We start from the raw sequence: 23,771 nt of genomic DNA, 5'->3' as shown, positions 1-23,771 counted from the left end.
GCTGCTGGTCTCCCAGGTCGCGGCAGTGAGAGGAGAGGGCGGGGCTGAGTCCTTCGCTGCCCCGCCCCCTTTGGCCCGGCGTCCCTACCGCGCCTGCGCGCTCCCGCCCGGTCTCCATCTTGGAATTGGGAGGAAGAGGGAGAGGGAGACCGGGACGAGAGCTGGGCTGTGGTGCGGAGAGAGGCTGAGACGGAGAAGAAGAGAGGCAGAGAGGGCGCGGGGACCGTCAGCAGCGCCTTAGCTATAATCTTTCAGCTATTCTCGGAAGAGAGAAGGGAGAGAGAGGAGGCCGGGGCGGGAGTGGGGGCTGTCACCCTCGGACCCAGGCGTGAGAGGGGCCGTGCGGCCGGACGTCCTCGGGGTGGGCCCCCAGTCGGTGGCCGAAGACCTAGGGCTCAGGCTCCTGGGTCCCAAATTTCCGGGCTTTGCCCCTCGCTTCTCAGATACCCGGGTATCAGTTCTCGTAGTCCAGATATCCGGGACTCGGGTCCCAACCTCTCTAAACCTGGGTCTCTGTTTCATAGAATTTCAAATATCGGGTTCAGGCCCCTGCGTGCACCAGTATCCGGGGTTCATTCCCCAGGCGTTCAAATATCGGATTCAGTCTCCATCCCGTTCAAATATTCGGGGTTCAGACCCCACAATCAGAAATCCGGAATTCGGCAGCTGTCGCCCTCGAGGAGGGGGAGGACTGGACCGCGAGGTCAGATTAGGTTGTCACCCCCTCCCCTCCAGGGGAGGCTTCCCGGGCCCGCCCCTCAGGAAGGGCGAAAGCCGAGGAAGAGGTGGCAAGGGGAAAGGTCTCCTTGCCCCTCTCCCTGCTTGGCAGAGCCGCTGGAGGACCCCAGGCGGAAGCGGAGGCGCTGGGGCACCATAGTGACCCCTACCAGGTGAGACACGGGGTGCAGGGGCGCGGGACCCTGTGTCTAGCTCTGAGAAGAAAGGGTGCGCCTTTCTGAGAAGCTGGACTTGGGTAGGCCGTCTCCTCAGGATGGGGAAGCCTAGCTCAGCCAGTGGTCAGCCTCTGGCTAGCCTTGCCTTCTGTTGCCACCCCCTTCCCCTTCCTCTTCCCTTCATTGTGTCTGGTTGGTGGGGGACCTCAGGTGACAGGGTCTCTGATGTCACCGGGGTTCACACCCTAGGGCGCTTCAGCTAATCAGATGGATTTGCACTTCAGTCTTCTCGCCTTCACTTTGCCCCTCACAGCCGCCTCTCCTCCCTGATATGCCCCTTTCTCCTGCCTATTCTGCCGTGTTGAATCCCATGCCTCTGATTCCGCTGGTGGGTCTGCTTATCTGCTTTTCAGGCCTGGTCTGGTTGAATTTCTTGTCCTTGCAAGGAAATGTGTGTATATGTGTTTGTGTGTATGCTTGTGTGTGTGCTTGGAGGTGCCTGGCAATGTTTTCCCCCAGCTGCAGTTACCTTCCAATCTCTTGCTCTGGTGGTATCAATAATCTCATCTATTTGTCAAACGATCTGTCTTTTACAAAGTGCTTTGACAGCCATTCTCTCATGTGACATCCCCGCATTCACCCTGTGGGGGCCTCTTTTATTGGCATCTTCCTATTTTACAGTTGAGAACGTTGAGGCCCAGAGAGGTTGCCCAAGGTCACACAGTGGCAAAACCAGAATTTGAACTCAAGTCCTCAATCACATCTTTCCCTGATGCATGCCTGTTTCTTGCCATCTCTTTTCCTCTGAGTTTGGGCTCAGCCAGGGGTCTCCAGGAGACCAGGCTGGGATGAGGTTTAAGAATGGGGGTGAGATGAGCTTCCTTTCCAGGAGGGCTCTACTCAGAAGCTTTTCCTGGTGGGAGGCTCTGGTTTTTGCCACTGCCTCATGGAGTTTTCATCCACTGTGACCTTCATCTTTACCCTGATCCCAGGGTTTGGCCTGGATTCCTGAGCGGGCTCGCTCCTGACAAATGGTAGCACTACTGGCATCTTTTAACTGTTCAAGCCAAGCTGTTGGGGTAGAATGATCCCGCAAAGGATTAAAGCTTTGTGGGGACCTTGGAGGCAGGGAAGGAAAAATCCATATGCTGAGTGTCTGCATGGTGTTCCTAAGTATGAGATCTCATTAAAATCTTACAACAGCTCCATGCTGTAATCCATTTCACTGAAGAGAAGACCAAGAACTAGAAGGAACTTATTCAAAGCCCTGTTGCTGTACATTGCAGATGGGATGTACTGGTAGCATAGCTTAGAAACAGATTGATACGGGTTTCCTCATCTATAGAATGGAGATAACGTTGTCCATTTTGGAAGGTGGTTATGATTTAGCATTGACCTTTGTTATTGTTCAAGTGTTTGTTGTTATTATGGAGAAGGGGACCTGCATGATGTTTTGCCAGTGGGTGGCACCCCTTCCATGTGGCCTTGGGTCCTAGGTTAGCATTCTGGGGCCCTGTATTGGTAAAGAGGTCAGGAAGATTCCTTTGGCAAGTTGAGAGCACCTGCCTTTGTGTGTGGGTGTGTGGTGCTGGTGAGGGGTGCTTGGCACTATTGCTGGCAGAAGAGAGAAAAGGGCCTTACTTTGAGCAAACTGGGAGCTGCTGAGGGCTGAGCAGAGAGCAATCAATCAGTCTCCCAGGCTATTCTGAGCCCGCACCCTGGGGGCCCACTGGAGAGTCAGGCTCCCTCCTTGCCCTCCAGCTCCCAGTTGGACTGAGGAGACAAAATTAACAACACAACAGGAAACAATGCATGACAGAATAAATTACATGCTAAAATTGTTAGGTGCTTTTAAGTAGCTAGAACTCTGCCCCAGGGGTCCATCTCTGCTGAAGGCCCCTTTGTGCCCAAATTCTGATAAGTGCTTAGGCTGGAGCCTGTTTGGAATCTCCTTGAGGGTTTTGGTTCTGGTATCCTGCAGGAACTTTCTCTGGGTGTTTGGCTGGGTGCCCTAGGCACTCTTCCCAATGGCTGGAGTGGTCAGGACAGGCTTCCTCCAAGAGGGAAGCTTAACTTGGGGTGACAACTGAGAGAGTAATGGGCAGGCCTAACCAGGGAGCAGAAGGTTCTGTTCTCTGACCTTGGAGAAGTCCTTTTTCTTCTCTGTGTCTCAGTGATCTCACCTAGGAAATGGTGATCATGATTCTGCCCTGTCTGTTTTGAAGGGCTCTGAAATCATAATGATGGAGGACCAGCTTTGGACAAGGTACTTAACCTTGCTGAGCCTGTTTCTTTATCTGTAATATAGGGGAAATCCTAATACTTGCTTCATAAGGTTGTGGTGAGGACTGAATAAGAGATAATGCATGTAAGATGCTCAATAAATGTTATTTGTACCCTGCAAATGTCCTGTACCTGTGTGTGATGCTTATGCAATTGGACAGGACAAGTAAGGTGGCCCAGACCACAGAGAGGCCCTCACAGCCAGATGCCATTTATATCCCTATTCTTCCTATTCTAGATCTCCCCCTGCCCTTTTTGAGAGTGACTCTGTGGGCCCCTCTGGGCCAGTACCCACTTCTAACAATGGACGGATTTCCACCGCCTCCGGCCTGGCCATTTCCTGTTCTCTTCCAGGGTGTGAGAGGTTGAGGGAGGAGGGGGCCTCAGCGCCAAGGGGAACAGAAAGGTGCCTGGAAACAGTTGGGGTATGGGACTTAAGGGACAGGACACTTGGGGCTCTGGAGTGCTGCCTGGGAGGCAGAATGTTTTATCCTTGAGGGGAGATACAGGGGCTATAGGGAAATGAGAACTTGTTGAGTGCTGAAGGGGGTGGTGAAGATGCTTAGCTTCCCAGAATCTTCCTAGCAGTTTTAGGGACTCCAGGGACCCAGCCCGCGTGATCTGGTTGCCAGGGCAACTTCATTTTTTGGAGCTTTGATGTCGTTCCTAATCTCCCCCTCCCCTTCCTCAGCAGTGCCTCCCCCTCATCAGGGAATGAGGGGAGGAGATGGCAGAAACTTGATGGGTCCGTTCCTCTCCCTGAAGGCTCAGTCCTTGCTCTAAGGGTCCCATTTCCATTCCCCAGGCCAGGCCCCACTCTCAGGGCCCCCAGGGGCCACCATGCCAGCTGGGGGCCGGGCCGGGAGCCTGAAGGACCCAGATGTGGCTGAGCTCTTCTTCAAAGATGACCCAGAAAAGCTCTTCTCTGACCTCCGGGAAATTGGCCATGGCAGCTTTGGAGCCGTATACTTTGTGAGTTGGGTCCTGGGACGGTATAATAGAGATGGGGACTCTTCCTACCCCTGTGGACCTCCCAACAGCCCTTGCACACTACTCCATCACACTGGTCTTTCCTGCCTTCTTCTGCTGGGCCAGCAAGTCTTCGCATGCCTGGCTCTCACTGGGGCCTTCAACACCTTCTGGTCTGGTCCTCTAGGCCCGGGATGTCCGGAATAGTGAGGTGGTGGCCATCAAGAAGATGTCCTACAGTGGAAAGCAGTCCAATGAGGTAGGCCAGGTGCAATACAGCCAGGTTGGGGACAGGGGACCCCTGTCTCAAGGTGCAGGCTGGGTAACCTCTCCCTACCCTGACACCCTAGAAATGGCAAGACATCATCAAGGAGGTGCGGTTTTTACAGAAGCTCCGGCATCCCAACACCATTCAGTACCGGGGCTGTTACCTGAGGGAGCACACGGCTTGGGTAAGCTGGTGCCAGACTCCGACCTGATCTTTACCCCTATTCACGCCCGTCCTTATCCTGGTCCAGTGTCTTAGGTGGGCCCTGTTCATGGTGCTGTTGTGGGATCTTGGAAAGGAGGAAGTCTCTTTTGACTGCTTTAGTCCTCAGATTTAGCCACTGAGCAGAAGCCTGGCTCAGAGTGACATAGGCTATTAGCAGGTGGGACAGGTCACTGTGGGTTGGAGGAGGCGGAGATTGAATGGGAGTTTGAAGGGATTCAGATGGGCGGTGGTGAATGTCTTGGGCCTGGACTCTGAAACTCTCCCACCACCCCCTCATTGTCTCCAGTTGCCCTTCCTCCCTGTTATCACACCAGGGACACAGCTTGAGTGCAGGACACTCAAGGAAGCTCTGTTTTGAGTCCCTGCCCAGGAGACTCTGATCTCTGACCCTTGTCTCTTCCTTAGCTGGTGATGGAGTATTGCCTGGGCTCAGCTTCTGACCTTCTAGAAGGTAAGTGACTCATGGGCCAATAAGTGGAGAAGGGAGAAGAGCAGGGGAGTCATAGGGAAGGGTTAAGGGGAACTTATTCCAGTCCCACCCTTGCATTCCCTCGGGTTGATGTTCTTCCTCACTCTCCAGTGCACAAGAAACCCCTTCAGGAGGTAGAGATCGCAGCCGTGACCCACGGGGCACTTCAGGGCCTGGCGTATCTGCACTCCCACAACATGATCCATAGGTACAAGCAGCACCGGCAATGTCTGGGAAGGGATTGCTATCTGCACCACCTGTCACTTAACTGGGCTGCCCCTGCCTGGCTTTCCTGAGACACATGTCTCATCCCTGTACTTTGCCTCTGGCAGGGATGTGAAGGCTGGAAACATCCTGCTGTCAGAGCCAGGGTTAGTGAAGCTGGGGGACTTTGGCTCTGCGTCCATCATGGCACCTGCCAACTCCTTCGTGGGCACCCCATACTGGTGAGTGAGTGAGTGGTGGTGAGTGGAGAGAGCTCCCAGGATGTTGGGAGTATGAGTGACAGGGTCTCGGCGGGTGATTTGCCTCTGTCTCCTGACCATTCTCCCAGGATGGCACCCGAGGTGATCCTGGCCATGGATGAGGGGCAGTATGATGGCAAAGTGGACGTCTGGTCCTTGGGGATAACCTGCATCGAGCTGGGTAAGAACATCCTCTCTGTTCCCTCATCTTCTTTTCCGTTCTCTTCTGTTACTTCCCAGACTACCCCATTCTCCTAGGGATAGGATCCCAGGCCTCCAAGTTCCTGTCCATTGTGACCCTACCCTGGAGCCCCAATACAGGCAGCTGGCAAATTCTGCCAGCTCTTAGGCCTAGAGATTTTGTAGCATTCATCTCTTCCTGTCCACTATCCTGGTTCTAAATCTTTTCTTAGTGCCCATCATGTGCAGCGCCATGGACTGTGATTCTGGAGGGATAGCAGTGAATGAGTATCCTGCCCTCACGGAACTTACATTTGATTTAGGGAAACCAGGCAGGCATGTTTTCTTTCAATGTGATGAATGCTGTCTGTAGAAGTTACAGGAGCAGTTCAAATGTAAAACAAGGGACTTGACCTAGTTTAAGGGCTGAAGAAGGCCTCCTTGTAGCAGAATGTTGAAGCCAATCCACAAGATAAATAATAGCTGTTTGCAGAATGCAGGGAGAGCTTTCCAGGCAGAGAACAGCATGTGAGAGGCCTAGAGGTAAGAGCAGGCCTGGGGAACTGGGACTAGCTTCAGTTATTTGGAACCTAGCATGTAATGCAGAGAATAAGGCCAGAGAGTTAGGCCCAAGTGAGTTCCTAAGGCCTTGAGGCCATGCCAAGGTTCTCATCTCTGTCAGCCAGCACTATTGAAACAATTCTTTAATGAGGTAGGTAACCTTTATAAAGCTTTCAACATAATGTCAGGCACAAAATAGTTGCCTAAGAAAGAGCTGCTGTTAGTTTCTCTTACAACAACCTCCTGCAATGATCTCTCCAGTCTCTTCTCCCTTCCAGTGTGTCTTAAGTACTGATGCCGGAGAGGTCTACATAAGCTCAGTGCTGTCATTTCACTCCCTGTTTGGAGCCATGATTGGCCCCCTCTTGCCTTCAAGACTGAAGCCATCCCCATCCTTCCTCGCACCAACCTAGAGGCTTTGTTTCTTAAAGGCTGGCCCTTTCCTTCATGGGCTCCACGCTCTGAGTGTGTCATGAACTTTTCCACTTCCTTGCCTTGGTTCGTATTGGGTCCTCTGCCCGAAGTCAGAGATTTGGACAAGCCCTTTTCCTCCATCTTCACTGTCTCCATTTACCATTTGATGCCAGGCCCAGACAGTTAATGAAAAATGTAAGAAACAGACCCAAGTATAAGAAAAAACTAGATCTGTCCATTTTATTTCTAGTTTTTGGAAGAGATGTGAATACTAAGAAATATTACTCTACTATTTGAAAAAAAAACATCAAGTCTGATTATAAATGTCAACTCATACTAAGTCAGTATCAGGGAAGCAATGTGGAGGAGGCTGTGGCAAACTGGAGATTGCTGTTTCCATAGAAAGAGGGCAGCTAATGCTTATCTTCAGACCATTGTTATGCAGTAATGTAGACTCCATTTCAACAGATCTAATTCTTAAGGATAAACTGGAAATTTATATTATTATTTGATTATTACTATTGGCAGTTAATTTAAAAAATCACCATTTAGGCTAACACAACATGACGTTTGTCTGGGCTACAAGGGACTCTTAGGGACTCGTAGCTTGCACTTTTCTTTCTAATCTCAGGGCTTTTTACAAAGCCCTTCTCTGAACTCCCTGAAGATATACTAGTTTGAAGGCCCACTGCATACTCTCAACTTCCCAGCCACTTCCCTGTTTCCCTCTTATACCAGTTAATACTTTGATGTTATTTTTTCAGTCCTATTTAATCTTCTTTTTTAGACTGAAAGTTCCTTGAGGGCAGGGCCTAATTCTTGTTTTTATCTTCCCCATAGCAATTATCAAGTTATCTGCTCGCTTTGGCACCTAAGAAGTATTAGTTGGGGTGATAACTGAATGGCTGTCCTTCTGCCTTCATTACTGCTTTGGTGGATGTTATTTTCTTTGACCCCTATTCCACCTGTGTGCAGTGGAGAGGATGGGTGTTGTATTTTACAGAGGAAGGAATTAATTGACATGCAACAGGATGACGGGAACTTTTCAAGGTCTTGTGGCAAGGAAGTCAAGGAACTGGGGTTTGAACCCAAGTCGTCTCAGTTTCATTCCATTGTCCTCTACCCCCTGCCACCTCTCACCTTCTTCCCTTTCACCTTTTTCTGTAGCGGAACGGAAACCACCGCTGTTTAATATGAATGCGATGAGTGCCTTATACCACATTGCACAGAACGAATCCCCCGTGCTCCAGTCAGGACACTGGTGAGGACTGAGATTCCGAATCTGGGCCCAGGGGTTAGGCCATGGGGTACAGATGCCTGGCTCATGACTTCCCCACCCCTCTCCCACCCCCTGTGACTTTCAGGTCTGAGTACTTCCGGAATTTTGTCGACTCCTGTCTTCAGAAAATCCCTCAAGACAGACCAACCTCAGAGGTCCTCCTGAAGGTGAGGGTCTGCTGGCCTAGCATTCTCTTGGAACTGTAGCTTGTTAAAGCCACGAGAACCCCTGGGGAAATTAGTGGTTCCCAGTTCCTCCTCCACCAAGAGCTTCGTTGATTAATTCCCACCCCATCCCCAATGCCCAGTGGACTCTGTGTTTTACGAGATTTTATCTACCAGACTGCCTTAATTTATTAAGTAATAATCTGTTTTCCCATCTTTTATTAATCAAAGACTTACGTAATTGCCAGCCAGAGCTTCTGGTCAGCGTGCGATAACCAGGGTTGCCCCACTGATCTGATGTAATGCAAGCCAAAAGCCTGTGTAGCCTTATCATGGGTAAATGTATGATTTCCCTTAGGTGTTTTTTGAATTGTCAAAAATAGAGGGGCCCCATTCCCTTCACAGACCCATAGGGACCTGAGGAGCCTTAGTTGGAAACTTCAGATTATGTAGTTGGACCTACTTGTTTTATAATTGTAGGATACTGTATGAAGCCCAGAGGGGCCTCATGACATGTCCAAGGTCACATAGCCCTTTAGTAGAGGAGCTGGACAAGAATCCAGATCTCCTGACTGTTCCTGCCTGTCAGCCATGCTTAGAGGAAGAAGAGTCTGGGGAGTAGGTACTAGGTGGTACAGAAAATTATTGTGGGAGAAGGGCTTGGGACAAGGCCAGCATCATCCTATGGTGGGCGTGGGCCCCAGAAGAGTGCCTCAGGCTGGAGGGAATGCCAAGGGCTGTGGGTTGTGGGGGAAGGGGAGTTGGCAGCAGGCCTCAGTGTCCTCTTCCCCCAGCACCGCTTTGTGCTCCGGGAGCGGCCACCCACAGTCATCATGGACCTGATCCAGAGGACCAAGGATGCCGTGCGGGAGCTGGACAACCTGCAGTACCGCAAGATGAAGAAGATCCTGTTCCAAGAGGCACCCAACGGCCCTGGTGCTGAGGCCCCAGAAGAGGAAGAGGTGACCCAGCTTGCCCTGACACCCCTCCTTATGCCCCGTGTGTGCCTACCCCCTGCAGCTGCTTGGCCCCTTCCCCAGCCCTACTCACACCACCATCTCCCCATGCTACCTCCATGCATGTGCCCCAGGGCTTTCCCTTCCCTGCCCAGCAGCCTATGCCCTATTTGCAGGAGGCTGAGCCCTACATGCACCGGGCCGGGACTCTGACCAGTCTCGAGAGTAGCCACTCGGTGCCCAGCATGTCCATCAGCGCCTCCAGCCAGAGCAGCTCTGTCAACAGCCTAGCAGATGCCTCCGACAACGAGGAAGAGGAGGAGGAGGAGGAGGAAGAGGAGGAGGAGGAAGAAGGCCCCGAAGCCCGGGAGATGGCCATGATGCAGGAGGGGGAGCACACGGTCACCTCTCACAGCTCCATTATTCACCGGCTGCCGGTACACAGCTCACCCTTGGGGGGCCTGAGCCACCTGCTCTAGAACCACCTGGGTCCTTGCCCTCGCTCCCTAAGCACAGCACTCCTCTGAGTCTGAGTGGCTCTCCTCAGGTCACTCTCTTTGGACCCAGTGGCCTCTGAGCCTTGAGTGTTCCTTCTGTCTCCCTCTAGGGCTCTGACAATCTATATGATGACCCCTACCAGCCAGAAATAACCCCCAGCCCTCTCCAGCCGCCTGCAGCCCCAGCTCCCACCTCCACCACCTCTTCCGCCCGCCGCCGGGCCTACTGCCGAAACCGGGACCACTTTGCCACCATCCGAACTGCCTCCCTGGTGAGTGTAGCCATCCTCACTCGTCCTGCTTGCTGTCTGTTTTTTAAGTCTTTTTAAGTCTAGAAATGATTTCCTCCCTGTGGCATGGGATCGAGTCCGAATTCTACCCTCATTCTCTGTTGCTGGCTCCTGCCTGCTCCCCTTAACCCTCCAGCTTCCCTCCTCTTCCCAGTGGACTGTTTTGGTCATATGGCCCAATCTGGGTGTTTCTAGCTTGGCAAACTCTTACTCCATTTTCATGGCCTGACCTAACTGACATCTCCTGGGTTGCGTGCCCAGGCTCCTCTGGCAAGTCAGGTGCTTCACAGTTGTGTGCTGGGGGAGCCCAGTGCGGGGGGAGCCTGTGCCTGTGGAGCCCTGTGCCGGGGGTGTCCAGTGCCGGGGGTGCCTTGTGCTTGGGTGGTCCTGAACAGCATCATGATAGGTTTGCCGGATTCTGTGCCCCAGAGGGCAGGGATGGTGTTCAGGTGTCTGCCTCATGCCAACGGTTAACTCTCAGGCTTACACACAGGCCTATGTTAATCCTCCCAGCTCCCCTGGGAGGGGGAGGGTAGGATCCCATTGGAGAAAGGAGGCACCTGTGGCTCACAGGCCACTTGCCCCAGTGCCTTTGGTGGCTCTCCGCTCCTATAAGTAGGCCCTTAGTTCTCTCCTAAAATCAACTCATGGCAATCTTTTTCTCAGTTCACAGGTTAGGCTTACCATAAAACATAGCTTTTCATCCATGTTTTTAATAAGCCTTTAGATCACATTCCTGCTCAGCTGCATTTGAGCGTCAGCAATCCCCTTAGAGGCCACTGATTCAGTCTAGTATGTTCTGATGGCCTTTGCTTGGGGCTGGTTGTGTTCCAACAACTCTTCAGATCCCATGGCGTTTTGCGGTACTGTGCAGAGAGGTCTTGACTGCCAGAAGCTTGGCTGCCAGGACTAGTTTAAGAGCCACACATAGAGTCAATTGAGATTGAGACCTGAGATCAGACTTTGGATGAAGGTGTCCAAGCCCAGTGTTCTTGTTATTCCAGCATCTTGTGGCCCCGATCCCAGCTCAATACCTGGGGAGTGATAGGCCCACCATGTTTGCTAAAAGGGAAGGAAGCCAACACTTATTAGATAGAGTCTGAACTTACCCCACAGCCCCTATGAGGAGGTATTATTTCCCCGTTTAACAGATGAGGGAACTGGTGCTTTGAGAAGTTAACTTACTTGAGATCACGTGATTGGTAAGTGGCAAAGCTGGGATTTGATCCTAGGTCTGTCTGACTCTCTGTTTCAAATTAGTATGGATTGTTCCTACTTTTGTGCCAGGCCCTGTGCTTGCCACCTTTTATCATTCAGTCACACCAATTTGTGAAGTAGATAATACCACCATTATCCAGTTGAGGAAACAGGCTAGAGAGGCTGTGTGTGAGGAAGGTGCTAAATGAGAATGAAACTCATGAGTTGAAAACCCATGTTCTTCCCCATGGAAGACCCTTTGTGTTAATTAACTAGGGGCCAAGCTGAGCCCCAGCTCTCACCCTCTCTCCTGCCCCAGGTTAGCCGTCAGATCCAGGAGCATGAGCAGGACTCTGCACTGCGGGAGCAGCTGAGTGGTTATAAGCGGATGCGACGACAGCACCAGAAGCAGCTGCTGGCCCTGGAGTCGCGTCTGAGGGGTGAACGGGAGGAGCACAGTGCACGGCTGCAGCGGGAGCTTGAGGCGCAGCGGGCTGGCTTTGGGGCGGAGGCAGAAAAGCTGGCCCGGCGGCACCAGGCCATTGGTGAGAAGGAGGCACGAGCTGCCCAGGCCGAGGAGCGGAAGTTCCAGCAGCACATCCTTGGTCAACAGAAGAAGGAGCTGGCTGCTCTGCTGGAGGCGCAGAAGCGGACCTACAAACTTCGCAAGGAACAGCTGAAGGAGGTGAGCTAGGGCTGCTCGGTGGTGGGACCAATGGCGGGCCAGGTGGGCCCTGACCCTGCTCCCCTCTGCCCTCACCCAGGAGCTCCAGGAGAACCCCAGCACTCCCAAGCGGGAGAAGGCCGAGTGGCTGCTGCGGCAGAAGGAGCAGCTCCAGCAGTGCCAGGCGGAGGAGGAGGCAGGGCTGCTGCGGCGGCAGCGCCAGTACTTTGAGCTGCAGTGTCGCCAGTACAAGCGCAAGATGTTGCTGGCTCGGCACAGCCTGGACCAGGACCTGCTGCGGGAGGTAGGCGTCCCAGTCTCCGTTCTCCTCCCGCTCACTCATGGATCCCAGGGACCCATACTTTTCCATTGGCCTCATTCTTGTCTTCTTTCCCCTTGGCCCTCTAGTGTTAGAGTTCATCTTTACTTCAGTGCCCCTTTTACTTCTCATCCCCAACAGATCCTGCCAGAATTTCCTTAGGCCTCTCTGTTCCCAAGACAGGCAGGAGCTTGCCTCCCCTACGCCCTCATCTCCTGCCATCCCCAGCTCCCTCTGCCAAGGAGCCCTGGCCCCTCACTTTGTTGATACTGACCAGGCCCCGGGCCCTGCATTTCTTCTGCCTCAGGACCTGAACAAGAAGCAGACCCAGAAAGACTTGGAGTGTGCACTGCTGCTTCGGCAGCACGAGGCCACACGGGAGCTGGAGCTGCGGCAGCTCCAGGCCGTGCAGCGCACGCGGGCTGAGCTCACCCGCCTGCAGCACCAGACGGAGCTGGGCAACCAGCTGGAGTACAACAAGCGGCGTGAGCAAGAGTTGCGGCAGAAGCACGCGGCCCAGGTTCGCCAGCAGCCCAAGAGCCTCAAAGTACGTGCAGGCCAGCGCCCCCCGGGCCTCCCACTCCCCGTTCCTGGGGCTCTGGACCCACCTAGCACAGGCACCCTTATAGAACAGCAGCCCTGCTCACCTGGCCAGGAGGCAGTCCTGTACCAAAGAATGCTGGGCAAGGAGGAGGAAGCAGTTGGAGAGAGAAGGATTCTGGGAAAGGAAGGGGCCACTTTGGAGCCCAAGCAGCAGAGGATTCTGGGGGAAGAATCAGGAGCCCCTAGTCCCAGTCCACAAAAACATGGGAGTCTGGTTGATGAGGAAGTTTGGGGTCTGCCTGAGGAGGAGATAGAGGATCTTAGGGTGCCCTCCCTTGTACCCCAGGAGAGGAGCATTGTTGGCCAGGAGGAGGCTGGGACGTGGAGCTTGTGGGGGAAGGAGGATGGGAGTCTTCTGGATGAGGAGTTTGAGCTTGGCTGGGTCCAGGGCCCAGCACTGACTCCAGTCCCCGAGGAGGAGGAAGAAGAGGAACAGGGGGCTCCGATTGGGACCCCTAGGGATCCTGGAGATGGTTGTCCTTCCCCCGACATCCCTCCTGAACCCCCTCCAACACACCTGAGGCCCGGCCCTGCCAGCCAGCTCCCCGGACTCCTGTCCCATGGCCTCCTGGCTGGCCTCTCCTTTGCAGTGGGGTCCTCCTCTGGCCTCCTGCCCCTCCTGCTGCTGCTGCTGCTTCCATTGCTGGCAGCCCAGGGTGGGGGTGGCCTGCAGGCAGCGCTGCTGGCCCTTGAGGTAGGGCTGGTGGGTCTGGGGGCCTCCTACCTGCTCCTTTGTACAGCCCTGCACCTGCCCTCCAGTCTTTTCCTACTCCTGGCCCAGGGTACTGCACTAGGGGCCGTCCTGGGCCTGAGCTGGCGCCGAGGCCTCATGGGTGTTCCCCTGGGCCTTGGAGCTGCCTGGCTCCTAGCTTGGCCAGGCCTGGCTCTACCTCTGGTGGCTATGGCAGCGGGGGGCAAATGGGTGCGGCAGCAGGGCCCCCGGGTGCGCCGGGGCATATCTCGACTCTGGTTGCGGGTTCTGCTGCGCCTGTCACCCATGGCCTTCCGGGCCCTGCAGGGCTGTGGGGCTGTGGGGGACCGGGGTTTGTTTGCACTCTACCCCAAAACCAACAAGGATGGCTTCCGCAGCCGCCTGCCCATCCCTGGGCCCCGGCGGCGTAATCCCCGCACCACCCAACACCCATTAGCCTTGTTGGCAAGGGTCTGGGCCCTGTGCAAGGGCTGGAACTGGCGTCTGGCACGGGCCAGCCAGGGTTTAGCATCCCACTTGCCCCCATGGGCCATCCACACACTGGCCAGCTGGGGCCTGCTTCGGGGTGAACGGCCCACCCGAATCCCCCGGCTACTACCACGCAGCCAGCGCCAGCTAGGGCCCCCTGCCTCCCACCAGCCACTGCCAGGGACTCTAGCCGGGCGGAGATCCCGTACCCGCCAGTCCCGGGCCCTGCCTCCCTGGAGGTAGCTGACTACAACCCTTCCAGCCCAAATCTAGAGCATTGAGCACTTTATCTCCCACGACTCAGTGAAGTTTCTCCAGTCCCTAGTCCTTTCTTTTCACCCACCTTCCTCAGTTTGCTCACTCACCCCAGGCCCAGCCCTTCAGACCTGTAGACAGGCAGCCTCCTCGGCCGTGGAGTCCAGCAGTCACTCTGTGCTCTCCTGGCGCTCCTCCCCTAAGTTATTGCTGTTCCCCGGCTGTGTGTGCTCATCCTCACCTTCATTGACTCAGACCTGGGGCCAGGGGTGGTGGAGGGTGGGAAGAGTCATGTTTTTTTTTCTCCTCTTTGATTTTGTTTTTCTGTCTCCCTTCCAACCTGTCCCCTTCCCCCCACCAAAAAAAGAAAAAGACAAACACAAATAAAATATCTGAGCGGAACTGTGCCTTTGGCCCAGGCTGCCTCTGTCTGCTTTGTCCTGCCGCCTAGCCTCCCCGGTATGACCCCAGGCTGACCCTCGGCCCGGCTCCATGACTTCTTCACCCCATCTCCGTTATCTCAGCCCCTCTCACTCCTCAGCCTCATGCTCTCTGCCTTCATAGCTTCATTGCACCATGACCACCACCGGCTCTGGGGTCTGGGCCCCTGTAGAACTTCACCGAACTTGTTGGTCCCTCAGAGCCCCTGTTTGCGGGTTCCTTCCAGAGTTCTTAGTTTCCAGGCCCTTGGTCTCCTCATGCCCTGCATTTTCTCCCAACCCGTTCCCTCCATGATACCCGGCTACAGGGGGCCAAATTGCTCTCCTGCATCAGGCATTACCCTAGTGGGTTGGGGGACGGGGCTGCAGACCCTCCACAGTAGGGGGTGCTGAGCTGGGGGCAACCAGGCGGAGTATGAGGGCTGTGGCAGCAGGACTGGGTGTGGGCCTGGAGTGGGAGCTGAGTGTGTGAGGGGCCGGGCTGGAATGTGGATCTGGTCAGGGTGGCAGCTGCTGGCTGGTTGAACTTGTCAGGCCCTTTCTGGCCACCTCCTTTGCCCCTTTCTCCTCTGTGGCCCAAAATGGGGCAGCCCCTTCTTACCCATTTCTCAGCTCGGTGCTTCTCCTCCTTCCCTGCCTTCCTCCCTGAGCTGCTGGACCTGGGACTCCTGTGTCTGTCCTTAATTGTGTTGCTTTTTCTTCACGGGTGTTTTGTGTGACTGGTTCTTCTCGCTTGTTCTTGTGCACGTTCTCATATTTGCTCACGTGCTTCTATCTCTAGGTCACAGTCTCTCCCTCTTTGCCTGGTCAGAGCTTCCAAGATCCTCAGTTCCCTGTCCAGTAACTCCGATGTTTTCTCGTGGGTATCCCACCCACCCAACTCCGTGCACGTGCTTTGGAACCTCTTGTCTTCTCCGCATCTCTTGCCCATCGAGACCTTCCTGATCTCTCTCAACACGATCCCACCTCTCCGTGTCTGTCTGTATACAGCTCCCCCAACCCCCTCTGTCTAACATGTTTTCTGTTTCTCTCCCTCTCCCTGTCTCTGCTTCTGTCTCCTCTCCTCTTCTCTCTCTTCTCCCCGTTTTCCCTGGTTGTTCCTCCTCCTCCTCCTCCTTTTCCTCCTCCTCTTCCCCGCTGCCCCCATCTCCCCTTGATCCGTCCACTGCATAGTCTAAGGAGCTGCAGATCAAGAAGCAGTTCCAGGAGACGTGTAAGATCCAGACTCGGCAGTACAAGGCTCTGCGAGCACACTTGCTGGAGACCACGCCCAAAGCTCAGCACAAGAGCCTCCTTAAGCGGCTCAAGGAAGAGCAGACCCGCAAGCTGGCGATCTTGGCCGAGCAGTATGACCAGTCCATCTCAGAGATGCTCAGCTCACAGGCGGTGAGGCCTGGGGTCCAGGGAGGGAGCGCACTAGAGGCCGGGCTCTGTACTTCGCTTTAGAGAATTGGACGGTGCAGGGCATACACAGAGCTAGGGCTTTTGTACTTGGGAAACTCACATACTCTCCTTCTGTTCGTGTTCTCCACAATGATTTATTTCATATTCTCCTCAGTGATTTTATTCTGTTAGTATTTTCTTAAGGTCTTGACAAAGCCATGTGCCTATTCGCAAGAACCACCAAGGAAAAGAGTGGCTATTATTTTTTCCTGGCCCTGAGTTAGTTTAATGGATAAACAGGGTGCAGATTAAAGTGAGTGTGGCCCTCAAGCCCATTTACTCAGACTTCTGGAGGATTCTGAAAGTTGCTGTTCTAAAAAATGATCACACTAACACTGGAATGGGCCACTTAAAATGTGCAGAGAGGGTAGAGAGTGGAAACGCCCCACCCAAGGCCGTTCTCTCACCCAGTCCCACCTCTCCCAGGCAACTTGTTAATAATTACCTGTATTTTGTATTTTTTCAGTGCACATTTTGAAAGAATATATGAATTTTAAACACAGATGGAATCATACTTTACATTTACTATTCTCTAACTTCCTTTTTCCACTTAATACTTCTTGGACATCTTCCCCTGTCAGTACTCCTGTCTCATTTTTTTTACAGCGTAGAATTTTCCACGATATAGCTGTACCGTAATTTATTTAACCCATCCCTTATTGGTGGACATTTAGGTTGTTTCCAGTATTTTGCTATCACAACGCTTCCGTGAACACCTCGAGCACATGTGCAAGTATACGTGGGGGATAGATTCTGCAGTGTAATTGCTGTGCCACAGGGTATGACCATCTTCCATTCTGATAGATGTTGAGACCGCTGCTTCTTGAAACCTTAGGGCCCAGCCCTACCTGGGGCAGGGGAGGATAGTGGGGGTCGGGGAGGAGATTCCTACAACTGGTTGTTCATCTTCCCCAGCTACGACTTGATGAGACCCAGGAGGCAGAGTTCCAGGCCCTTCGGCAGCAGCTTCAACAGGAGCTGGAGCTGCTCAACGCTTACCAGAGCAAGATCAAGATCCGCACAGAGAGCCAGCATGAGAGGGAACTGCGGGAGCTGGAGCAGAGGGTCGCGCTGCGGCGGGCACTGCTGGAGCAGCGGGTAAGGGGCCCAGCCTCCAAGACTGGGGAGGGAGAGTGGGCTCCCACCCCTGACTCTAACCTCTGTTCCGGATGCCCCAGGTGGAAGAGGAGCTGCTGGCCCTGCAGACAGGGCGCTCTGAGCGAATCCGGAGTCTGCTTGAGCGGCAGGCCCGTGAGATTGAGGCCTTTGATGCAGAAAGCATGAGGCTGGGCTTCTCCAGCATGGCTCTGGGGGGCATCCCGGCCGAGGCTGCTGCCCAGGGCTATCCCGCTCCACCCCCTGCCCCAGCCTGGCCCTCCCGTCCCGTTCCCCGTTCCGGGGCACACTGGAGTCACGGCCCTCCTCCACCAGGCATGCCCCCTCCAGCCTGGCGTCAGCCGTCTCTGCTGGCTCCCCCAGGCCCCGCAAACTGGCTGGGGCCCCCCACACAGAGTGGGACACCCCGTGGCGGAGCCCTGCTGCTGCTAAGAAACAGCCCCCAGCCCCTGCGGCGGGCAGCCTCGGGGGGCAGTGGCAGCGAGAACGTGGGCCCCCCTGCTGCCGCGGTGCCCGGGCCCCTGAGTCGCAGCACCAGTGTTGCTTCCCACATCCTCAATGGTTCTTCCCACTTCTATTCCTGAAGTGCAGTGGGGAGGAGCAGATAAGCTGGGCAGGGCAGGGGTGGGTGGAGCCTGATGCTGGAGGGCACTGAGCTGGAGGCCCCCACAAGGGTAGAGGACAGGATGTTGGCTCCAGCTCCCCTCACACCTCCTCATCTCATGAGCTTCTTGGGGCTGGCCAGTGGCCCAGAGCTAGCTTGGGGATAGGTGCCTCAAGGCTGCCTGGGAGCCCCGCCTCCCCACCATGGTGCCAGGGTCTCCCTCCGCCACCTGGGAAAGGAGGGAGATGTGCGTGTCAAATATTCATCTAGTCCCCTGGGGGAGGGGAAGGGTGGGTCTAGACATACTATATTCAGAGAACTATACAACCCTCACAGTGCGGCCCTCAGACCTGCCACTGGGCAGAGCAGATCTGGGGCCTGAGGTGAGGAGAATGAGAGGCCACCTTACTGGCAAGAAGGATCAGGATGGGGTCTTGGGGTCAGGATGCCTGGGTCTCCCCATTCCCGTTACTGTCTGACGTCCTGTGCCGTCTTGTCCTTTTTTTTTTTTTTTTTTAATTGGGATCAGGGCTGGGGCGGGGAAACAAGGGAAGGACCTTGGGGAAGGGTCTGCTCCTGGGCCTAGGGGCAGTCGTGGGAGCCCCTCTCAGCTGTGGGGCTGGCACAGAGCCCCAGGCAAGCTTTTAATAAACTGTTGGTTATTCTAACAGACCTCAGGATTCACCCTTTCTGTCTTTGGTGTGCGTGAAGGACTTGCTCAGTGGCTGGTGAATAGTACTGCTTGTACTTTTTTAAAAAAGAGAATTTGTTGGGCTGTGTATCTAAACATTTCAGTGATTTTAAAGACTTCAGGTGTGACCAGATCAGATCTCAAAGGTGGTCTTCAATCCCTTGACCTCTAATTCCTGTTTTCTTTGCTTTGGCTTCAAAGATTCTTAGGTTTGCTTTCCACACAGACCCCGGGCAGCTCTATGCTTACATCTTCCCGCAAGTCTCAGCAGCCAGAGTTCAGTGGAGACCTCATGTGACTCCACAGGCTGGGCCTGTAGCCAGAGGCCTAGAGGGCTGAGACTGGCCCAGGAAGTTAGGGCTTTTCCCCACCCCTTCGAGGCTAACAGCCCCTGGACAAAGTGGCTGTTTGCAGAAGAAGGGGGAAAGGTTAAGCACCGGCTGCCCTCAAGTCATTCTATCCCCAAGTGGGCATTAGGTTATCAGACCAAGCTAAAAGCAGAGGGGCCACACACCCTTCTCCAGTGGGTCTGGTGGCTATTGGATGACAGGGTCTGGATGCAGGGACTTCTTCCAGGAACCCGGGGGGAAATTAAAGGGAACCACGCCAGGGGAGGAGGTGGAGGCAGTGACTCCTCAGTTTCCTGGCCCAAAATACAGGAGGTGAGAATGGGGGACCAGATTTGATGAGGTGATTATGAACACTCCTTTATTGAGTCTTAAAAAATAAACACCTTAAATGGAGAGCGTGAAGCTGAGAAGTAGCATCCCAACAGCTTGCGTCCTCAGGAGCCACAGTCTTCTCTGAAGAAAGCTGCTTCTGTTCCACAGACACCGGGCAAGGGGTGCTATGTATGCTTTGTACATGGATCAAGGGTCTCTCCTGGGGGTGGCAGAGCTCAGTTACTCTCGCCATCACTGCTGATGATGCCACGCATATGTGACCAGTCCGGGGGTGCAGGACGGGGCCGCTCTTCGTCTGAGTCCAGGGTCCGACGGTACAGCTCCCCTGGGGGTGCTGCTTCTCCTAAAGGGTTCCAGGCTGTACGTCTGCGTGGCCGGCCTAGGGGAAAGGGGAAATGAGAGATCAGACATCAGAGAATGTCCAACCTCACCTATCTGCCCCCGGGCAGCGAGAGGAAATCCCTTACCCGTGCCACTGATGATGTTCGCAACATCCAAGGAGGCTACCTCAGCTGCCTCCTCCCTCTGCTCTTTCAGGGCCCGACACTTCTCTAGGGAAGGGGTACCTGGGGCAGAAGAAGATGGTGATCCTCTCTTCCCCAGCAGCAAGGCCCTCTACTGCAGCCCCCAGGGCACGCCGGGCCTCACCCTTCATGCCTAGGGCTTCCAGTTCTGCCCGGAGGATACTCAGGCGCTCCTTGTGTGAGCAGCAGGAGCCCAACAGCTTCTTGTAGTTTCGATGGGCACCACAGGCCCGAATGTAGCGCTTTAGCCTCATCACAGCTGGGTGGTCCTCTCCACGGCGACCTGAGCCAGCCTAGCAAGGAAAGACAGCAGCTGAAGGCGAAGCCTGCTGAGCCCGAGGCAGGGTCTCCCTCTTCCCTAATGGTGGCCTCCCACCCCTCCTCACCCTCACCTTCCCTCCTTTGGCCTCTGGACTTCCGTCTGAGGAGGAAGAGGAGCTTCGTGTCCTGCCTTTCCTGGAGCTCTTCTTGGAAGAGCGGTTCTTCCTCTCCCCCTGGGGGTCGCCCCCTGCCTCGATGTCACTCACTTCCCTCTCCAAGTCACTCTCCTCACCACTGGTGCTGCCCAGTGTGGCCATCTTTCTAGAGCCTTTAGCTGTGGGTTCCCCCTTCCCACTGTCTTCCTCATCCTCGCTGCTTCCACTCAACCCCTTCCCATCCTTAAGCTGGGTCCTGTCCTTGCTCTTCTTCTGCACTGGGGGTTCTCCATCTCTCCCACTGTCATCCCCACTGCCTGCTGCCTCTTTCTGCTCTTCCTTGCTGTCTGAGTCTCCCATGAGCCTCTTTGCCTGGCTTTTCGGCTTACAGCTCCTCTCCTCCCTAGCTGACTTTCTCCTGCCATTGCTCCTGGCTCTGGGTTTCCAATCCTCCTTTTCCTCCTCCCCTTCTTTCTCTTCCTCCCTTGCTTCCTCCTCTCTGTGCTCTTTCTTCCCAGCTAGGATCTCCTCCTCCTCTTCACTTAGCTGTTCACTTTCCTTCAGGCTTTTAGTTCCTTTATTTCCCTCCACCTTCTTTGCTGTCCGCAAAGAAGGAACGGGTTCTTCCTCGCTCTCCTCGCTTTCTTCCCTGGTCTGCTTCCTGCTGACTGAGGCTTTGCCTGGTGCCTGCTTCTTTGCCACAGGTTTCTTCCTATTCTTCCCCTTGTCCCCCTTTTCCTCCTCCTCACTGCTCTCCTCTCCCCTCTGTGCGGGCAGGTCCCTCTGCGGTTCCTCATCACTGCTGTCCTCAACTGCCTTCTTTGAGGCTCGCCTTGGATTCTCCTCCTTGGCTGGGCTGACTTCTGCCACCCCATTATTTGCTGGGGGTCCAAAGTAGTCTGGGCTGGAGGCTTCAGAGCCGGACTCTGGAATATGGACAGGAGAGAGGGTTGAGACAGGCTCCTCCTGTCCCTTCTCCCTTCACTTCGGATAGGTTGTCTCGAGCCCTGCCCTGACAGTTGGAGGGGCAGCAGGAAACAGCTATCTGTCCTCGCTGTTCCCGGTTCCTGCTTCACTGGCCTCGCTCCCTCATCTAACGCCTGGGGACATAAGAGATGCGCAGTGAATGCTTCTTGAGTGAACCAACGATGCAGAAGTCCCCCATAGCCGGTAGGAAGCACTAACCCGACTCTGAATTGAAGCGGAACCTTTTTCTCTCCGGGTCGCTACAAGGGGTGGGAGGCCTCTTGCCCTTCTTGGTAAGGTCCTGTTTCTCCTCCCTGGAAGCGGCTTCATCCACCTGTGTGTGCGCCAAGAGGGCGAACTATGCACCAAGGCGGCGTTCACCGCGCCCCGTCAGGCCCCTCCTCCTCGGCAGCAAGCCCCGCCTCCGCCTCCCGCGGCCCAGGCTCCGGCCCGGCACACCTGCATCTTCAGCAGCTCCTCCTCCACTAGCCGCTTCAGTGCCTGCTTCTCCTCTGGCTCTAAGTGGTCGCGGCCCGAATGAGCCAGGTACCTCCGCCGCACGATGGAATGCGTGAGTGTGCTGCGGGGACAGGGTGTCAGGATGGAGTCCCGTCCCACCCGCGCCCTTTCCAACCCAATCTCCAACTCCCTGGGCACCTGAGGTCCGGGCGGCCTCGGAAGAAGCTATGGGTGAACTCCTGCATCTCCTTCTCCCGCGCCATTTTGCTCAACCCAGGATTGGCGGCTCCCGCCTTTTTTTCTTCTCGGCCTCCGTCAGCGCGTTTGACAGCAGTTCGCGCATGCGCAGTGCTGCGGCACCATGGGACAAGAGACCGTTGGCCTTTGGCCGCGGATCGCGTGGGCTGATAACTTCGCCAGACGAGACTTGTTTTCCCTGGGCAGTTGGAGGGTCTCGCGGCTCCTACCCTTTCTTGGAACGAATCATTTTTAAATTTCTCGTTAGAAACCGATTCGGCGCCGGCAACCTTTGGGTGAAACCTAATCAGCCCTCGACGCTGCCTTCCTTCCTGGTCAGGAGCACCAGCTAGGCCGCTATTATTTCGCAAGGCAGAAGAGAAAAGGCATCCTCGCGAGGAGACGAGGAACCTCGAGGGAAAATCCTTTTATGGCTTCAAGTGTCTAAGCACATTAGAGTCAGGAACGGCGCCCTCCAGCGTCCGCCATTTTTGTGGCGTCACTGCGTCACTGCTACGCCATCCCCAGCGCAGCCACTCGCCACCGCGCTCCTTTCCCAGTATTCCCTGGCAGGGCGGCCCGTGCGGTGACGCCGCCTGGGCGCCCGGTAGGCCGGGAGTTGTAGTCCCCGCGGCATAGCCTTGCAGAGTCTCCGGAAGTGGAGGCGTGAGCACGGGTCAGCGCCTGCTTGGGGTAGCGGGACTGCAGAAGCTGGGCGCCGCTGCCGGGCCGGTCATGAACGGGCCGGCGGACGGCGAAGTGGACTACAAAAAGAAATACCGGAATCTGAAACGGAAGCTCAAGTTCCTCATCTACGTGAGTGCTGCCGCGGGAAGGCTGTAGAGGGGGGAGGCCTGGCGCGGACAAAATCTCAGTTTACCCAGGTGTAAAGTGGGTGGGGCGAGCGGCTGCCGGTTCCGGGGCCCTTCACGGAGGACCGTTGGCCCAGCGCACCCCTTGTCCGTGATACAGGAGCACGAGTGCTTCCAGGAGGAGCTGAGGAAAGCGCAAAGGAAATTACTGAAGGTGTCCCGGGACAAGAGGTGAGGCACGTTGCAGGGGCGGAGGGCGCTGTGGTTCCTAGGCAATCTGCATTCAGACCCCATCCCCGAGTAGGGCCACAAGTGCATGGGCTCTTTCAAGGATCCGACGGGCCTGCTGGGAGGGTCAGGGGCCCAGGAGGACATTGCTGCGCTGGGAAATCACTGTCCATCTCTCCTCTCTCCTCAGTTTCCTCCTAGACCGACTTCTGCAGTACGAGAACGTGGATGAAGACTCTTCGGGTGAGCAAGGTCTTGAAAAATTGGTGAAGGGCGTGGTTCCTGGCACTTAGCAAGCTTCCTGGGCCCCTGCCTTTTAGGCAGTGGCAGCTGATGCAGCCCCCAGTGGTCCTTAAGCCTAGTTGCTTGCCTTTCACCTCCACCGTTCTTTTATTCAGGCACTTACTGAGCACCTATTGTGTTTCAGGCACTGTGCTTGGCACAGGGGATACAGCAGCTTGGCACAGGGGATACAGCAGAGGCAGAGACAGGCAAAGTCCTTGGTCTCTTGTAATTTATATTCTAGTTGGGAAGAATGAGTAAATGAAGACCATACATTAGAATTTTAGGTCATAGTAAGGACTTGAAGGTAATGAAAGCAGTTACGTGGTAATGATTATAGTAGAACAGGGGTTGATGAATTGTTTCTGCAAAGGGCCAGATGGTAAGTAAGCTTTCTGCAACATACAATCTTTGAAGCACCTACTGAACTCTGCCATTGTAGTAGCAGCCATACCCTATAGGCAAATAAATGAGTATGGCTATGTTTCTATAAAACTTCATAGGCACTGAAATTTGAATTTCGTATTATTTCCATACGAAAAATTTTTCTTTAGTTTTTTTTTTTTTTTTTCAAACATTTAAAAGCTTAAAAGCCATTCTTGGCCGGGCACGATGGCTCACGCCTGTAATCCCAGCACTTTGGTAGGCCGAAGTGGGTGGATCACAAGGTCAAGAGTTCAAGACCAGCCTGACCAACATGGTGAAACCCCGTCTCTACTAAAGATACAAAAATTAGCTGG

General features: G+C 54.8%; 3 protein-coding genes across 9 annotated transcripts in view; 2 read left to right on the top strand and 1 right to left on the bottom strand.

The window, feature by feature from the left end:
* Positions 1-111: 111 nt before the first annotated feature.
* On the top strand, positions 112-18,405 carry TAOK2 (TAO kinase 2). 3 transcript variants are annotated; one of them, XM_011933541.1, is made up of 19 exons: positions 112-890; positions 3,982-4,148; positions 4,333-4,404; positions 4,496-4,597; positions 5,044-5,089; positions 5,219-5,315; positions 5,440-5,553; positions 5,661-5,752; positions 7,894-7,987; positions 8,091-8,172; positions 8,964-9,131; positions 9,302-9,562; positions 9,733-9,894; positions 11,429-11,794; positions 11,874-12,077; positions 12,400-12,639; positions 15,744-15,956; positions 16,929-17,111; positions 17,192-18,405. In XM_011933541.1, the coding sequence occupies exons 2-19, from the start codon at positions 4,017-4,019 to the stop codon at positions 17,711-17,713; spliced, it is 3,150 nt and encodes a 1,049-aa protein (XP_011788931.1). In that variant the 5' UTR covers positions 112-890; positions 3,982-4,016; the 3' UTR covers positions 17,714-18,405. The 3 variants fall into 3 exon arrangements, with proteins under 3 accessions (XP_011788931.1, XP_011788930.1, XP_011788929.1); XM_011933540.1 differs by lacking the exons at positions 15,744-15,956; positions 16,929-17,111; positions 17,192-18,405 and adding an exon at positions 12,982-14,543; XM_011933539.1 differs by lacking the exons at positions 15,744-15,956; positions 16,929-17,111; positions 17,192-18,405 and having other exon boundaries at positions 12,400-14,544.
* Positions 18,406-19,105: 700 nt separating this feature from the next.
* Positions 19,106-22,212, bottom strand: HIRIP3 (HIRA interacting protein 3). Of its 2 annotated transcripts, XM_011933529.1 has the most exons (7): positions 21,671-22,204; positions 21,473-21,593; positions 21,233-21,347; positions 20,024-20,973; positions 19,756-19,924; positions 19,575-19,673; positions 19,106-19,486 (listed from the first exon to the last, which is right to left on the bottom strand). In XM_011933529.1, exons 1-7 carry the CDS (start codon positions 21,733-21,735, stop codon positions 19,323-19,325), a joined length of 1,683 nt encoding a protein of 560 aa, XP_011788919.1. In that variant the 5' UTR covers positions 21,736-22,204; the 3' UTR covers positions 19,106-19,322. The 2 variants fall into 2 exon arrangements, with proteins under 2 accessions (XP_011788919.1, XP_011788920.1); XM_011933530.1 differs by lacking the exon at positions 20,024-20,973 and having other exon boundaries at positions 21,671-22,212.
* The window catches only part of INO80E (INO80 complex subunit E), a 10,245-nt gene continuing 8,291 nt past the window's right edge, over positions 21,818-23,771 (top strand). For 2 of the 4 annotated variants that reach the window (XM_011933535.1, XM_011933536.1), the window contains exons 1-3: positions 22,350-22,525; positions 22,682-22,752; positions 22,940-22,992. In XM_011933535.1, coding sequence (XP_011788925.1) covers positions 22,445-22,525; positions 22,682-22,752; positions 22,940-22,992 — 205 coding nt within the window. In that variant the 5' untranslated portion in view covers positions 22,350-22,444. Of the gene's footprint in view, positions 22,526-22,681; positions 22,753-22,939; positions 22,993-23,771 lie in introns of all 4 variants that reach the window. The other 2 variants (XM_011933531.1, XM_011933532.1) reach the window with 2 other exon arrangements.

This window comes from Colobus angolensis, unplaced genomic scaffold, assembly GCF_000951035.1.
Source record: "Colobus angolensis palliatus isolate OR3802 unplaced genomic scaffold, Cang.pa_1.0 Scaffold128, whole genome shotgun sequence".
NCBI lineage: Eukaryota > Metazoa > Chordata > Mammalia > Primates > Cercopithecidae > Colobus > Colobus angolensis.
Note: the sequence above shows the minus strand (reverse complement) of the source record. Positions and strands in the feature narration are given on the sequence as shown.